The 17,615-nt window shown below is 38.5% G+C and overlaps 1 protein-coding gene across 2 annotated transcripts in view; it reads left to right on the top strand.

Annotated features, from left to right (window-relative positions):
• The window catches only part of TOX3 (TOX high mobility group box family member 3), a 74,238-nt gene that overhangs the window by 50,968 nt on the left and 5,655 nt on the right, over positions 1-17,615 (top strand). Inside the window, exons 3-4 of one of the 2 annotated variants that reach the window (XM_041400677.1) lie at positions 2,128-2,379; positions 16,480-16,749. In XM_041400677.1, coding sequence (XP_041256611.1) covers positions 2,128-2,379; positions 16,480-16,749 — 522 coding nt within the window. Of the gene's footprint in view, positions 1-2,124; positions 2,380-16,479; positions 16,750-17,615 lie in introns of both variants that reach the window. The other variant, XM_041400676.1, reaches the window with a different exon arrangement.

Here is a 17,615-nt window from a genome sequence, read left to right as displayed (position 1 = left end):
GAAAAAAGATCCAGTTCTTATAATAACTAATATCTCATAAATATGTCAACTAAAGAGAGGTTCAAATATACCTTAATAATACTGATTTCACTGAACCCTTTTGCTTGAACAAGGAATAAAAATATGATTAAGTGTTACTGTTCGTATTAAAGCGTGAACCTTACTTTGCAATTACTGCATTACAATGCATTTAATTATAGTGGTTTTGCATTAACATGAATGTAGCTTTCTCGGTATTATTTTGGGCCTGAGCACTGCTGAGCTAGAATCCCATTTTATTTCTGTAAATAATGGCTTAAGAGTGTAATCTTAGAGCACATTCAGGCTTAGAAGCCACACATTTGCTTTATGTTTTCTGTCTCTATGTCATGATTACTACGACTCATTTTAAAGCACCTTAAATATTTATTGAAATAATATTTCAAGTGTTAATTACAGTGGTAATGAAAACAGCCAAATGCCACATATCAAGAATGAGTGTTTATCCGTATTGTTAATGTGATATGTTAGATTTCATTAAGCAGTAATGGGGTAGCAAATGAGTCACAAATTACAGTTGCATCTGTTACTAGACCACATTAGTGCCAAAATAACTGCAAATGCAGCCATAGGGTTATGTTCATTAGCCAACCACTTCTCCTGGCCAATCCATCCTTTGTGTTTGTGAACCACGGGGTCCTTGAGAAGAAAAATTCACACCTTTTGTAATACAGCAGTGGGGAAGTCAAACATCTCCCTAATCCAGGCCCAGCCTTCACATCCAGAATTGAGTTACAGCCTTGCAGTTGGAGGAGATGGGCACAGTCTCAGCAGACTCTGATGGTGCTGCAGACTGCAGCAATCTGGGACCCCATCATTTCTGGTGTGAGACCAATAATGACAGCTGACAGGTTCTATATGCAGGCAAAGGTTTTTCTTGTGTTTCAGTTTCCATCTTCTCTCAAGCGGTTATTAATTTATATCATCATTAACAGTTTGAAGGATGACAATTTGCAGCAGTTAATGAGATCTTTCACTGAACTTATCATTTTTAAATTAACTGGCATTAAGTCACTCTTTCAAACAATGTAATTAATACATAAAACAATTCTCCCTTCCGCCCCAACCTGAATCCTGAACTAATGCAAACAAACAAATCCCAGAGCAGCCTTGCATGTCCAGAACAAGACAAGAGTGCCTATTTTAGGATTGCCAACTGCCCAATTTGATCAAGGCAGTCCTGATTTGGGTACATTTAAAATGGCCTAATTTCAAGCACTGAATTTCTATTACTAAGTAGCAGTGGACCTGAAATAACACATGAAAGTTCATTTAACTCTCAAAAAATTTGAATAAGCACAGCTCATTTGTTTCCCAAATAAAAGTCAGCAAGGTTGAAGCCAGATACAGACTCTGAATAAAGATTATCTTTGACAGACACATGCACACGTACAAACATGCACAAACCCTGAAGATAACTGGCAGTAAATGTTTTGCTCAAGGCATCTTAACAGGTGTTTAGTTCATAACAAACCTACTGTTCAAACAAAGCTGGCTTGCTTCAGAAAGCACTGGAAGCTGCTGTAATCACCCTCACGCTTTCATACGTCTCTCCTCCAAATTGCAACCTGTGCTTAAAAGGCTTCACGTATTTTGGGGATGGAAAAGAAATAAAGAATGGTCATATTTCATGTTTGTTAGTGGATAAAAGCAAACAAAAGATGTGAAATGGTCAGTGCTGAATTCCTGTTGTGTGTGTGCTACGAAATTGTCCGTGTTTTATGAAGCGTGAGAGTAATGTAAGCTGTTTGTGCTATTTTACTAACATATCAATAAAGGGGCAGTTTGTTATTCAGCCAAATCCAATGTAGCTGATATTCGGACTAACAACAGACAGATGTTGCTAATTAAGTACACATTAAAAAACTGTTAATACTGATACTCCATTTAAGCCATGTGAAAATGAGACTTAAATCTTTAATCAGAATGATCCACAGACCCATTCAGCATATGAAATTTAAAAATTTTGTTGGTTATTATAGAGTTTGCGTTTGAGAAAAACCTGAGATTTGGACTTCAGCTGTGGAGGTGACTGCTGAGCCCTGTGTGCCCTAACACTGTTTGCCTTGTCCTGTCCTTTTCCAGCAGACCTTCCATACGCCGAGCCTTGGGGACGAGGAGTTTGAAATCCCACCCATTACCCCCCCGCCCGAGTCAGACCCCTCACTGGGCATGGCAGATATACTGCTCCCCTTTCAGGGCCTTGGTGACCAGCTGCCTGCACAAGGAAATGAATTTACACCTCAGTTTCCCCCCCAGAGCTTGGATCTTCCCTCTATTACAATATCCCGGAATCTCGTGGAGCAAGACGGCGTCATCCACAGCAATGGATTGCATATGGTAGGTCTGGTTCTTTCTGTGTTCCCATTGCCTAGTGGTGTGTGTCACAAGTAGATCTGGGCCATCTCTCAGTTTTCACTGACCCCTCAGAAGATCTGTGTGTTTTCTTGGGTACCTGACCAAGGTTTTGCCAGTGTTCTGTTACAGGTGTGTTCTGGATGAATGATGACACACGTGTTGATACACAGCAAACAATGATTGGCTATTCTCAGCTACCTAAGGCAGCTGCAAATGGTTTAGGGTTAAATACTGGTGGATTCAGCAAGATAAACGTGTTTGTTAATGTACAGTGCAGTGCTATACTGTTTGTGAACAGATCTCTTGTGAAGAAGCAGTCAGGCTTTACAAACAGAATTTTCATTTTGGGAATGGACTTGGAAGCCCATATCCATTGGCATCATGTGCATCCTAAGTGCTCCCAAAGTTCAAAAATGTGTTATACAGTTGGCATTGGCATCAAGAATTGAAAGACCATAGTGTTGGCTATGGTGAACTACAACATTTACAATTAATTGCTCGTCTGTATTTGAAGTGTAGGACCCACATCTGACATCCTTCAGGATATTTTGAGAGCACAGTATTGAGAGTAGTTCAGAAGGAGAGTCAGACACAGTATGGCAGCGGGAAAAAAAGCAGTGCATTTTCCTCTATCCTGCATATTCCATGGACTAAATCTTTATAAAAGGAAATGAATTCATTTTTTTAACTCATAATAGAAATGACAGGGACGTATCACCTTGAAAATACTCAAAAATATAGGGCAAATAAAAGGCTTTGTTTTGCCCAGTGCTCTTGCTGTCCATAGAGGCTGGGGCAGGATGGTCTTTTCCTGGGCTGTGTCTGAGCCCTCAAGAACAGGGAGGCATGATCTGGGTGTGGAAGAGCTGAGTGATGGGGACTGTGAGGCTAATTCCATTGTTAATTAGGGCAATCAAAAGCAGGGCTGTGTGGAGTTTCCTCCAGAATCTACACACACTGTAGGGCTGCAGTCTCCAAGGGAGGTGCATGGGGCAGTTCCCATGTTGTTGCAGTGTTTCCCTGTGGGCTCAGGGGATCTCCCAGTGTGGGTTTCTGAGAGCTTTGTGCAGCAACATCCACACTGCCAGCCATGAGACACAGCTGTGAGCCAGTTCATCCTACTCAGCATTTTAAACTCAGTGCTTACAATTAGAATTAGTTTCTGTGTTGCATATTGAAGAGTGAGTGAATGTTTAGCTTGAAAAGATATTTTACATCAACTGTATTTTTTTCTGATTAGCTCTTTTATATAGGACCTTTTGCTGAACTTGGCATAGTGAAAATACATATTTACTGCTGGACTGTAATAAAGGTTGTGTTGTTATGTTGTGATTTCTTTTTTTATTATTCTGGCAAGTGAAAATTAATTAAAGATTTACAAACCAATAGGCAGTAAATATTTCTCTGTAATGCTACAGGCTGCTGACTTCATTGCAAATTTCAATATTTCTTTGGAGGTCATGAAGAGTAGCTAGCACTAATGCAGAGTGAAGCACAAGCTGCTCACTGCTCAGGAGATACAGAATTCAGTCATTCTGTGGATCCAAAACAGGCACTGTCTAAAACAAGCCTTGAAGGATGTGGTATTTGATTTAGATCTCATTTTGCACTGTATATGTTGGGTAACTTCTGAAGGAAGATCAGATTAATAAAACCTGAGAGCTAGGAATGTTGTGCCTGAAAACAAAAGTAATGGAGTGTGCGTGCACTGAGTATGATAAAACCTGGTCAGAAAATATTGTGGGCTGGATTGATGTTATGTGTCCCAGTATCACCTCAATGCTATCTAGTGGTTTGTAACCTGACCCAGTTTTGCCCTTAATTTTGCAGCCTTTCACTGAATGTGATTCTTCCATGAGTAAATGTTGTCACCTTAACAGCACCAACCAGAAGAGGCCTCTAGGTTATGTATTCCTTCACTCACCTCTTCTGGTGCTGAATGGGAGGCTTCACATCTTTGCCTTTTCCCTCGACTGTGCAATGTAGAAATTAATGGCACAGTTTACATTGACTACATTGGTAAGATTTGTTCCCATACAGGTCAGTGAAAAGATGTAGAGAAGCTCCTGCCTTCCTACCTCAATAGTCTAGTGGCATTTTTTAGGGTGATTTCCAGTTCAAAGTTATGGATTGAGAACTTGTGTGCTACAGTTTTGCTGCAGAGAATTGATGAGGAATTGTGTGAATTGATACAGAAGAGCCACATAGGGAGGTTTGTATGTCAGACATTCCCCACAACTGCTTGATTTGTTTCATGCTGTGAGATGGAGTGGCCCCTGCCATTGTATTCTACTCAGTAGACTTTTTCTCTTCTGCTCATATATGCTAGGTAGCTTTGGGAAGTTTAAAAACATTAACAGAGGGTCCTTACATAGCTTTCCCCTGAACTCTTTTTAGCAGTCAAATTTTCCAGCAGTTAATCTGTATTTCAAAAATAAAAAAATGAAAACATTATATCATATTTTATGTAGAAAATGTGCACTTTATTAAACTGGTAAATATTTATTAATAATATTAGAATTCATCCTTAAATTAGACATTTCATGAATTACCTTGCCTTGGAGCTATAAAAACTTTATTGCAGCAATAAAAAAATGTAAAGGAGGCATTTTGACTATGAAATTTCATTTCATGGTCAATTGAATTTACTATATCTGAAAGAACTAAAGATGGGGTTGTAAAATAATTATGATGTTCGTATACACTTACAGAACAATGTTCTTATCCAGCGATACTGGGATAGTCTTATTTAAATGCTGTATTAATAGTGTATTGCTAATCACTGAAGCTTCTTGAGCTGAATACAAACTTAAATAATTTTAATATTAGCTGCATTGAGTTTATTGCTTATCTCATGAAGTATTAGAGAGCTTTATTGTAAGCAATATTTAATTTAGGTAAATGTAGTCCTACCCTGTTGCAAAGCCTGCTAGAAGAATTTCACCTTGAGAAATGTCATGAGATTTTAAATCACAAATGTTGGAAAAATAAAATGGGCTTGGACAGAATTATGATTAATACTGTGTGTCTTTGGCTTTTTTCTATGTACTACCTGACATGTTCACCTATAAACTTGAATGCAGAATTGCCAGAGGCATGGTTAAAAATAGGTTATGTCAAGGTTTTCCTATGTCTCCCTTAGGGTATGGAGTTGGCTAGGTACCACATAATGCTTCTGCAAGTATCTCACATATTACTCACACACGTGGAAAACAAAAAAGAGAAAGAAAAAAGGTATAACATATTCTTTATGTGCTATTATGTTGAAAATTGCATTCATTATGCAAGAAAGATATCTATATATTTATTCTCAGCATAAATGTGGCCTAGCCATTACTAAAGATTGTATTGGTGAGTTAACCATTGTTTATGCTATTATGATATACGTACTATGGAAAGAGGGACAATTTACCACAATGCTTATTAACTTCATTATTATTGGCAACAAACATGACACATTTATCTTTACAGCATTTTTAATGTTTAAAAATAGTCAACAGCAACAAAAACAGGAGATAAAATGGAGGCAGTTTGATTTAATTTTAATGTTTTAATAACATGCAAATAAAATTCTGATGTTCAAAAAGGAGTCACTGAAAAATGGAGTGTTGATGTACATTTGACTTCAAAGAATGCGTGAATTTACATGATGCAAATATTATCCCCATAAATACTTGAATATAAATAAGCAGAAATCAACAGCAATATCCTCATTAAAAATCAACTCCCAATATTTTATATTAATGTTCTGTTTTCTGTTGAGCTGCCCATAAAAAATTATTTTAATCTGCAAACTGTGGCAATTCTATAAAACTACAAGTTTTGCTCCTGAGGGTTCCTTTTTTTAACACCTCTCTCTAATCTGCCCAGCCTGCTGAGTAGCATTGACATCAGTAGTACATCAATTTCAGAAAGTGGATTATTTTTACTAGACAGCTATTGTGACATATTGGGTCAGTCATAAATGAAAGATATTCATGCAAGCATGCAATACTTGTAATGAAGTCTCACTCTGACCTTCTGTATGATTGATTCTGTAATTTAGTTTTCTCAGGCAGTGCCTGAAATGAAATGAAATCATGTTGAACAAGTTTTGAATACCCACAGTGCACCAGGAGAAGAAAAATCTGCAGCCCCAGAGGCTTGAGAGAGAGCAGCTGAACGATTTATCTCCATGCTATTATAGCCTTTGCCAGCATTCAACATTTCTTTTTTTTTTTTTTTTTTTTTTTTCTTATTTGGCTTAAGTACTTAATTCTGCAGGTAGCTGTAAATGGGAAAATAAAATGCTGTTCAGATTTAAAATGACAGGACAGGAGTATGTGCAGGGGACTGATAAAATATCTTGAATAGAACTGACCTTTCATGTAGCTGAAAGTTACTGGGGGATTCATCCTCATAATTACCATATAGATTATTTTTATTTCTTTCCTGCAATGAAACATTTCAGAGAGCAGTAGTGCTGATTGAATGAAAATTGAACTTGTTAACATTCTTTTCAGCTTAGCCTGTTGTACATAACAGAAGGTTAGCTTTGATGAATTTCAAAATTCTCTTTCTGATATCTAAGAAACAGACAGTAAAATAATTGTCTTTTTTCAGTCTGTTTTTTTCTTTTATTCAAAAATGTACAATTGTTGGAAAAACAGACTGATAGTTGTGTATATATTGCTCACTACATTACTTATGCTGATAGAGAAAATGTGTTTCCTATTTGATGAAGATTTGAGCCTGTTTGTATTTTATAATTGTTGCAGTGCTGCCAGTGCAGTCAGGATTCTGCACAGATAAGGCTAATTCGTAGTGGAATATGCTCATCTTTAATTATATTACTCCTTAGGAGTGGCACTGTGCTCAAATCAAAGACACAATTGTGACTATTACTTTTATTTGAAGAAGAGACTTATAAAATAAACATCTCAAGAATGTGGCTTTAAAGAGATGAGGTGGAAATTTGAGCTTATTAAAGGCTGCATACAATAGAAATATTATTAATGTTTCAGAACAGTGGTGCCTTTTACTTACAGCTCAAAATCTTTTTTAGTAGTTAAATTCCCAAATTACTAATGAACTTTAAGTGAATAGAATAACATAAGATTGGATGACTAAAAGCTAAAAATATTGCTTTGAAACTGGCAAAAGATAGTTATTTCACTACTCACCTGACTGGGTGCCTCTCATTTTAGGTTTCATTTTCTTTACAAAGAAACTTATTTCTACATCTCTCTTTTAATACCCAGTCAGTAATCTCCTATCTGGAGAGAATGGAGTAGGCTTTAAATTAATAAAATGTTATAACAACATTGTTTAATGTGTTGCAGATGAAACAGTTATTTCATGGGTCATTAATGTGTTTAACGCCTGGAATGGTTTATTAAAACAAGCCCTTGTTATTGTTATGAATGTGTTTATTGTCATCTGTTACACAAAATGTACAACAAATTTCACAAGTTTCTGGGTATTAGCTTATAGAAGTAGCAATAGCTCTTACTAGAAGAAGAGATTCTCTTGTATTTTTTCTTGGAATTCTGTGCTGTGTTGCTAAGCTTGGGCTTTAAATCAGCAGTGTTAGTCTGGCTTGTATTGGCCTTTCCCAGCAGAAATGGCAGCTGTTATTGCCACTGGTTTGCAGAATTTGTGGTACCAGGAAAAATTAATCTCAAGCAACCCTGAATTAAAGGATGCTTGGGCGGCTCTGAGCAGTGACATTTGCCATGTACAGAAAAGAGGGACGCTCTGGAAATTGAGACCTTTAGGACTCAGTTGGCAGCTGTGGGGGCTGCTCCCAGCTGGGCTGGCACACAGCTCAGGGCTGGGTGCTTTGTGGATGAACTTCAGAGTTTTCACAGAGTACTTCTTTTTTTTTTTTTTTTTTTTTTTTTTTTGGTGTGGAATTAATTATTTTATTCTACACCTGATGAGGTAGTTGGGAATTTTGCAGTTCCCTTCCAGAGCACGTGGGTGCCCAGCTGCAGGCCCTGGGGGCAGGCAGGTGATGGGCTGGGAGCCCTGGAGGCAGCAGCAGCTCTGGCACAGGGCCATGCTGTGCCTTTGGCCTGCTGGGAAGATGGTGCTGGCCTGCTAAACAATAGTGTGCAGATTTTCATATCCTCAGTGACCTTGTAATTCTCAGTGTGGATGATACAGAGTCATTTTTCTGAGACATACTCTCTTCTCATTGACCAATGAATGGATCCCCTGTTAATGAGAGAGGGAAATGTCTTCTGCTGTTCTTAAAAATAGAACACTCTTAGTAAGTGCTAGAAAGGACATGTCCATAGGAAATAAAGTGGCAGCAGTTGCCAAAGACACCTGTCTGAATAGCAGGCACTAAACTAAACAAAAAAATAATAAAAATGGAAATAGTTAGGTTATTGCCTATTGAGGTCATGAGGGACTCCTGCACAGCAGCATTGGCAGAACAGTCCGGGAAAAGAGACTGTGACTGTTTTATAATAATAGTACCTAAATCAAGATCCATCATCTCCAGAAAATATTGTGAGGTGCCAAATTAATCTGGGGGAAAGGATATAGCTCACTGAGAAAGCTGTCAGGAATTGGAGTGGAAGCTGAGTGTCTGATGTTCCTAAAAACTGAGCTCAGAAGGAACTCATATGTACGTATGTGGACATCAACTGTGCATTAAGCCTAGGCCATGGCTGTAAGCTATTCTGCCTTCTGACTTTAAAATCTAAAATCAGGTGCTGTTTCCATAAGCCAGCTGAATGAGGCAGATGCTGCAGCTGGTCTGGATGTGCTGTACCTGGCCAAAGGCTTAGTTGGGTCCAGCCACCCTCACTCTTGGGTAATTTGAAAACTTCCTTTGAAGTTCCTGCTCTTCTCTGCTGTTGCCACTCATGTTTCCCTCTGGACAGCTTACCCAATACTCAGCTTCCACTTCAAGTTTGCAAGTGTTGAAGAAATGTGAAGTCTCTTTAGAGTGTTTATTTACTCCATGTTGTCAGGTTGCTGGAAGAAAAACATACCTGGGTCTGGTAATACAAAACATAATGAGACCAACTTGTCTGATTTACTTCAGAAACCAACAATTAAACAAAAAAACCTCATAAAAAAAACCTAAAGACGACATATCCCTGAACATAGCTACCAACACCTGTAGCAATTTTTAAACATAAAAATGCTATGTAACCCCTGAGTCTGTCCCTCTGCAATTCCTTGCACAATTCTTGTTACCTTTGATAATGTTTGTCAGTTGTCATGCTCCCTCACACTCTCTCCCCATGTTCCTTACTGCATAATAAGGACCTTTGAAGTCTGCCTTTGATTTGGGAGCTGAAGCACCTGAGTTGTGGAGGTTGTAAGAAAACCGCTAACAGCGTTTATCTGATGTTCTGGGACTTAATTTCAACTATCCAGGATTTGTTTGCAATGTGTCGTCACTGTTTGCATACAGCAGACCTAAGCTTGTACTGCTAATTTGGAGAGAAGCTCCTCATGCCAAGAGACTCATCAGATCAGAGCCCAGATCTGTGATCTGAGTCACACATGTATTGTGATCATGCTGTTGGGTGCCTTGTCCAAGAGGAGTGTGATTCAATATGCTATAAAGTATGGTAGAATCTTGGGAGGAAGAGAGTGGGGAGTCTGTTTTAAAATGCCTCTACAAAATGGTGTAAAGATTAAATTATAAAGAAGTTGTGAATTAGGTGGTGCTAAAACAGCAGCAGCAGCCACTTTGGGTGGGTGGAGGTCTGTGACCAGCCTGTCCTTGTCTGCAAGAGCAGAAGGATTTGGTAGCAAATGGGGCAACCAAGAAGCGTGACCTCTCTGGCCTGGCTTGGGAATCATGTGAAGAATCTGCAGGCTCACAGGAAAGTAACAGGGTAAGAACAAAGAGAAAACACTCCTGGATAGGGTGGTGGGGCATCTCCAGTAAGAACCTGAATATGAATAAAGAATTGTAAACATTTCACAGACCAGTCCTTGTCGCTTAGTTTGGTAGTTGTGATTTTAACCTTGCTGTGAGCTTTGTGTACTTCTTCACCACATAACACAGTGTTTTGGTAGAGACTCACAGCTGAGCATGCTGTGAATGACTGGGTCCAGCAGAGGCCAAGTTCTGGATGGTGAAAATTGTTGCAGGAAACATCCCAGGTGCCTATGAACAAACCACAAAGGGGAAAAATTTCAGGCCTGGGGTAGGCAGGAACAAACCTGATGCTTTGCATTGCCAGGTTCCTATATATATGCAGTAGATTATGCAGTACGTTATATAACACATCTGTGTAAGTGCAAGAAGTGGTGCCACAAATGAGTGACTTGGTTTTGAGAATACTATCTTGTATGACCCCCACAGGAGCCCCCGATGACCCCCAAAATAAGTTGCTCAGTTTTAAGGAACAAATCAGTGGGCCTTCAAGTTCATTGGGTTTGGGGGTTTTTGGGTTTTTTTGGGGTTTTGGTTTTTTTTTTCTTTTCATGTCTCTTCTATGGTTTATGTGTAAACAGAAGAGAGTAGAGGGACTGGATGGGCACACAGACCAAAAAATGGCATGTTCTTCATGTTTTTTCAGGCAATAAAATGTGTGTGAACCTCTTGTCACCAACCCATCTCTTAGATCCAGATGAAGACATTTTTTTTTTTTTAATGAATTGACATGTACTGTTTCTTCTACACTTTTTTTGGGAATCAAATTAGGTAACTTTACTTTTCTACAGAGACATGAAGTGGAACATAGGAGTTTTTTCACTGCCAGAGAAAAGAAGCTGCTGCTTGTAGGATCTCCTGATAACTGCAGTTTGACAGCTCTATTAGTGATGATGGTGTGTGTGCAGGGGAGAGGAAGGACACTTCTTCAGTGGTGGCAGTACCAAGTGCAACTGTTTTGTATTCTATTAAGTAAGGATTTAATCTCTGACAGAGAAAAGCATCCTGTTAGTTTGATTTGTTTTGATTGGCAGTGAAGTTCAATCCTGTAAAAATTTAGATTAATGGATTCTTTTATCTGTGCTTTACTTGTGGAGAAAAAGAATATTGAGGATTTCTTCTAGAGATATGCTGACATGACTAAAAGTAAAGGGAGTAATTTACAGTCAGGGACAACTGAGGATTTCACTCTTTACATTGCAGTGCATTTGCTTCAACTTAAATACATCCTTTAAAATATTGCATCAGCTTATGTTACACTGACAGTGATGAATTCCTCAGGCAATAGAATGTATAATAGTTTAAGTCAACTTCTGAAACCAGGGCACAGGGAACATAAATGGTTATGTTGGGTTTTGCTTAGTTATTCCTTAGTTATTTTGGTTGGCAGATTTCTCAATTCCCTTAAACTATCTCATGCAGTGTGGGGTGAGATCCCAGCCCTACATCCTCCTGTGAGCACTTCCATGGGGCTCTTCCATCAGTCCTCACATGATCAGAGTCTCACTGGAGGCATTGCATATTTAAATGATGGAAGGCTATAGACATTGATTTTAATCAAGAATTCAGTATTTCTCAAAAATATTCTGAAAAGTAATTTCCTAGTTATATTTTTAAATGTCTTGTTGAATGTTCCCAGAGATTAAAATTATATCAGGGTGGGAATGCAGGATAGAATTACTGTATGGAAATTGTTCTTAAAATGCAGGGTAAATAAGTGGAAATTAGGACGTCTCTCAGGGTAATGGCTGGATGCATTTATCTGTCAAAATAAATACTAACTCTATTACAAGCTATACTAAGTACTGGATGCTTAATGAGTTGCTAACAGAAGAGCAAACTACCTCTTATTAATATAATTTTTTCACTTAGTACTCCATGGTACTTTGAAAAACACCTTTGATAAAACTGTATAAATTAAAGCATGGGAGTTTACACATTCCTTGCTTTTTCTTTTTCTTTTTCTTTTTTTTTTTTAAGTCTCCTTACTCCATTATTTGCTTTCCAATGTCTGTTGATGCATTGATATTTTATATAGTCTTGAGACCTTGTACTTTTACAAATCAATGTAGAATAAGCTGTATATTTGTCATGGCTGTGAGATGCATCCTTTAAAAATAGGACTAAATATGACTTTTATGGCATGACTGTCTGAAGTGATTAGAATTGTTGAGAATAGGACAGTTTGATGGACAGATATCTTTATGGTTCCTTTGATGAGGCCTTCTATGAACCAAGTGCTGAATGTCTTTATAATGTGTGCAACAGGGTGGTGACAGCTGTGTAAGAGATTTTGCCTACACAGTCACCATAAAGTTGTTTTGAGAAGGAGAAAACATTTTGGACTGTGTTTTTCATTTTTTAAATCCAGGTATATAATTAGAATCATAGAAGGGTAAAAATTACGTGGGCTGGAAGGGACCTTAAAGTTCATCTTGTTCCAACCCCCCTGCCATGGGCAGGAAACCTTCCACCAGACCAGTGCTCAGGACCCCATCCCGCCTGGCCTTGAGCGTCTCTGTCCAAGGCTTCATCGCCCTCGCATTAAAGAATTGCTCCCTAATACTTTATCCAAGCCCCCTTGCTCTCTGTTTAGAGCCCTTCCCCTTGCCCTGTCACTGGAGAGCCCAGAGAGGTGGCCAGTGTTGCCCTCAATAAATGTCTCTGTACCTGAGGGGTTTGTAGCACTCGTGTAGGATGACAGCAGATTGATCTGAGTCAAAGCCATTTCAGCCTGCAGAGAAATTAGACAAGTTATTTCTCCTTTGGTTTTGGTTCCACACATCATGTCCTTGTTTGATTGTCATGCTGAGTAAACCAGTGGCTGAACTTTGCCTGACTTGTTTTAAGATCACCAGGTTTTGCCTGACTTCAATCTAAGGCTGTAAAGCAGATCAGGTTCAATTAAAACTTGATACTGTCTGCTTGAGAAGTTCATGAATTTTTGTCAGAACTAATCTCTTGGTTTTGCTGAATGTTACAAAAATCTTCAATGATTTTAATACTTGTGTATCGCATTTACTTTGGCAAAAGTTTATGTAGAAGAGCTTGTGATATTCTCTAAAATTCTCCCAGTATTCTCAGTGGAATATTTTTGAATATGTGAGCTTTTCAGTTTTCATATAGTAATGTAATTAGGATGCCATGTGGGTGCTTCAGTGCACTTGTATTTCCATGTGTGCTTCTGATATAGGATGATTTTTGTTGTTAAACATTTTTTTTTTATAAACATCTCAAGCATAATGAAATGCTATTGATTCTTTCAGTTTGGTATTGGTCTTTGGTAGTAGCAGGGAAAAAGTAAGAGTAAAGATAATTAATGGAAATTTTGTTTTCTTGATTTTAGTTCCTTCTCAGAAGACTTTTGTTTGCTCAGGAGCTATAGGAAAATGCCATGGACTTTAATATTGCTGTGAACTAGCCTCCCTGCCTTCTTTCCAAACCACTGTACACACATAAAAAAAGGCTTTGTCTGAAAGCTCTGGTATAGGTACCATAGGTTGTTCAGGGCCACAGCACTGTACCACAAAGCAAAAGAATGAAAACCCTGTTCCTTTCTTTTTTTAATATTGATCAGCCATATAAGTTAAACTGAAAGTGCAGAAAATATTTTTTTTTTGTTTTCATATGGACATATGAATAATAAGGGATTGGATATTATATGAAATATTTTCTTTCATATAATATGTCTTATCAGTTTAGTTGTAAATAGCCAGTTACAAAATATTGTTGCCATTCCTAGGTTTTACTGAAGCTCTTAAGATTTAAAAAAAAAAAAAAAAGGCTAAAGAAATCAGGAAAAGATACAGAAAAGAAAAACTGAAATTAAGTAAATGGATGTAGAAAACCCACACAGGCATCAGATAGTATCAGAAAAAAGGACAGTTAAGAATTCATGGGCTTGTGTATAAAATTAGATTCTGGGTCAGTGCAAGTCAAGAGAATTTAGTCTCAATAAAATCATAGATGCAACCGAAATGACAAGACTTGGAGTAAATGGTTTGTAACCCTTGTCATCACATTTTGTTGCCTCAGTGTAAAGGCCAGAAAGGCCTGTATTGTGTAGCAATAAAGAGAGAACAAAAGCAAGGCTTTCAGGGGTAGAACACCTCCAAGAAAGTACTGTCTGCACAATAATGAAGAAAGTTAGTTTTTATGAGAGAAGGTTATTCTGATCATCTTCAACTTTGCTGGAGAAAACCAGCAGAGTTTTTCTTCGTGCAATAAAGTAACGTCTGCAAGCTAAAATGATTGGAGTAATAGGCAGAGTGATATCGTTTCACAAAAGACTTTGAATGACTTCCAGATGCCACTGCCAATACAAGTCACAATCAAAATGACCCTGTAGTTAACAGCAGTAAATTTTCACAGAAAGGTGCCCTGAAGCAAATGGGTATTTCAGCCAATAAGTCTGATGTTTTGATCTTTCTGTATCAAGTGCTCCACTTTTGGCACACACACTCATCTCTAAGGAACTACAGTCCTTTACTGAAAATATTAAAAGCATTTAAGAAGTAGGAAAAGCAGTGTGGTGTGGTATGGATAATGAGCCAGGCTGGCAATGGCTGGGGAAACATGGGGAAAATGAGGGTGAGCCCTGGGGCACAGGATCTGGATTGTGAGGTTAACTTGGTCTGTACTGGACCCAGCTGCACGTGCGTTTTTGTGCTAAGGAAGGATTTGTTTCTACTGCATAGGCTTCAGCAGAAAGAGACACAATTGTCAATTAATTCAGCATTAATATGATTTACTGCTGTAGGGAAGCAGTGAGCTGCAGTATTTGTGTATAAAGATACATGAGGCAGGGTGTGCATCTTCTCGAACACATGTTGCTTCTTTGTATGGCCACCCTTGTCCCAGCCAAGGAAAGGCTTCCAGGAGCACAAAACCACTGCCTCTGTTGAGGGCAAAGTTATAAAAAGTAAGGGAAAGTCATTTGGGTGAAACTTCTGCCTCCATGCTGACACAGATTTTTGAAAACTGGTTTCTACTTATCCATACTTAATAAGAGAGCACCAGGAAGGTCAGACTCTGTTGTCGAAGTCCAGTGGGCTCCCACAATTGCTGTTTTGTTCTGTGTCATTTCATTAAGGATCATTGCACCTGCTACTAATTGCAATGTGGCTTATTAATAATGAAAGAGTTTTCAAAATCTAATTTATTTCTCATGTTTCTGGCTGTTCAAACAATGACTGTAGATTAATCAGGTTGCTGAATCAATTTGTGAGCTATTTATTCTCTTATTAACTTTTTAAAAAATCCTCTTTTCTGTTTACATGTTCCTTCATTGTGTATTGATCTGTGTGTGGTCAAAAAAAAATAGTTTTCATAGGCAGATTGCAGCTGACTTTACCTTCAGGGTCTTGCTTCTTTTTATTTACAAATGTGGTAAATGTTGTGCAGATGTAGGAGACACAGTTTGTACCCTCAAGAAACAGTAGAAACCAAACCATGCAAGCGCTTGTGTTTCTGAGACGTGGAGTACGAGAAAAATAAAGTCGGTGATTTGTACATCGATTGCTACTTCCACATGTTTGATTGTTGGATTAAAGATAAAAATGTGCAGTTTTATGTGCTACTTGCCAACAGGGATCTTTAGGAGTGTTCAGGATTACTGGACTGGTTCTCCAGCCTGCTGCAGTGAATGCACTCCAGACTGGCAGGGCAGTGTTCTGTGTTTAAAACAGCTTTAAAATCCCACGCAGACAGGACTGGTTTATACCTACTGCTGTTACTTGTAATGGCCAAGAATAATTGAAACCCAGTAAAGGAAGATGCTTTCCTCTCTACATATATATATATATATATATATCCCCTCATCCCACCCCAATTTTGTTTGCTTTCTGACAACAGTTTGTGTCTCGTCATTTGCAGTGTTTTCCTGAATCCTCAGTCATCCTATTGTTTATGTGGGTATTTCTCACTAAATCAAAAGAAATGTTTAAAAACAGAGAAATGCAATTCTTAGTCAAAGAACAAAATAAGCAGTCCCAGCTGGGGGAAAAGTGAAGTCTGGGGCAATTATAGTAACTGTCGCTGCACTTAATTTATTAACAATATACTTAATTCATTAAAAAGGAAGGAAGCAAACTGCATGTTGACAGTGTTGGTTCTGTAAGCCTGTGAAAATAGCTTCACCTGCTACTGCTGTATGGTAACTGCTAATATCTAACCAACATTTCCATCTCTTTTAGGATCAGAATCACACCCAGGTTTCCCAGTATCGCCAGGATCACTCTCTGATTATGAGATCTATTGTCCACATGACTGATGCTGCTCATTCGGGAATTATGCCTCCGTCTCAGCTCACCACCATTAACCAGTCTCAGCTGAGTGCGCAGCTGGGGCTAAATTTAGGAGGCACTAATTTGCCACACACTTCTCCCTCCCCTCCTGCAAGTAAATCAGCCACTCCTTCCCCATCTAGCTCTATCAATGAGGAAGATGCAGATGAATCAAACAGAGTAAGTTATTCCATGTGCTACAGCCAGCAAGCCTCACACATCCACACGCTGGATTTTCATGGATGTGGCAGTATCAGCTCAGTATCATTTAAAATACAAATGTTACAGTGAAGTGGAATATGATTAATTTGCTGATTACCTTCTTTACTTAAGAAGTTTCCATACTACCCTCATAATAATGAACCTCAGAACAGACACACATACGTACATATATGTATGTATGTATATATATTTCTTTTGGTCTCATTTGACTCAGATTTTCAGATCTGTTGAATCTCTTCAGGCATCAGTCTTGGACAGTTTTGTCATTATGATATTCTCTGGAGTCATGTAAAACATGGATGTGTTCAGAGAGAAGTAAAATAAGGTTTCTTCAAACTGAAAGTTTAGTTAACTTATATCTTCCTTTAAATAAATCTCTTATAAAAGGAAAAAAATATTGACCAAATGAAGAACAAAAGTTGTTATAGCAGTATATGTAAAAGCTAATTTAAGACCGTTGCATGAAAGGTTTTCTCATTAAGTTTATGGAAGTTATACATGTGGAAAGCTCATTGTACAGGATCCCCAAAATATCAAAGTAAATTACTACCATAGAGATATGTATCATATTACATATCATATTTAGAGCCACTTGATCCCCTTGTTGCAATAATCTGTGCACAGCTCAACAAAAGAGAGTCCAGGGCATGAGGCACGCACAGGGAGCAGAGCTGCTGCCATCCCCATCCCAGAGGGGAGAGAGGGGCTGTTGGTGCCTGGCCAGAGCACAGAGCTCCCAGTGCTCCCCCAGGGGCACCTGCCCTGCCCTGGGGGCCTGGGGATCACAGCCAGTGCTCCTGCAGTGGGCACAAACTGCCCAGTTG

Source organism: Onychostruthus taczanowskii, unplaced genomic scaffold (genome assembly GCF_017590055.1).
Source record: "Onychostruthus taczanowskii isolate IOZ18803 unplaced genomic scaffold, ASM1759005v1 scaffold18, whole genome shotgun sequence".
Lineage (NCBI taxonomy): Eukaryota > Metazoa > Chordata > Aves > Passeriformes > Passeridae > Onychostruthus > Onychostruthus taczanowskii.
Note: the sequence above shows the minus strand (reverse complement) of the source record. Positions and strands in the feature narration are given on the sequence as shown.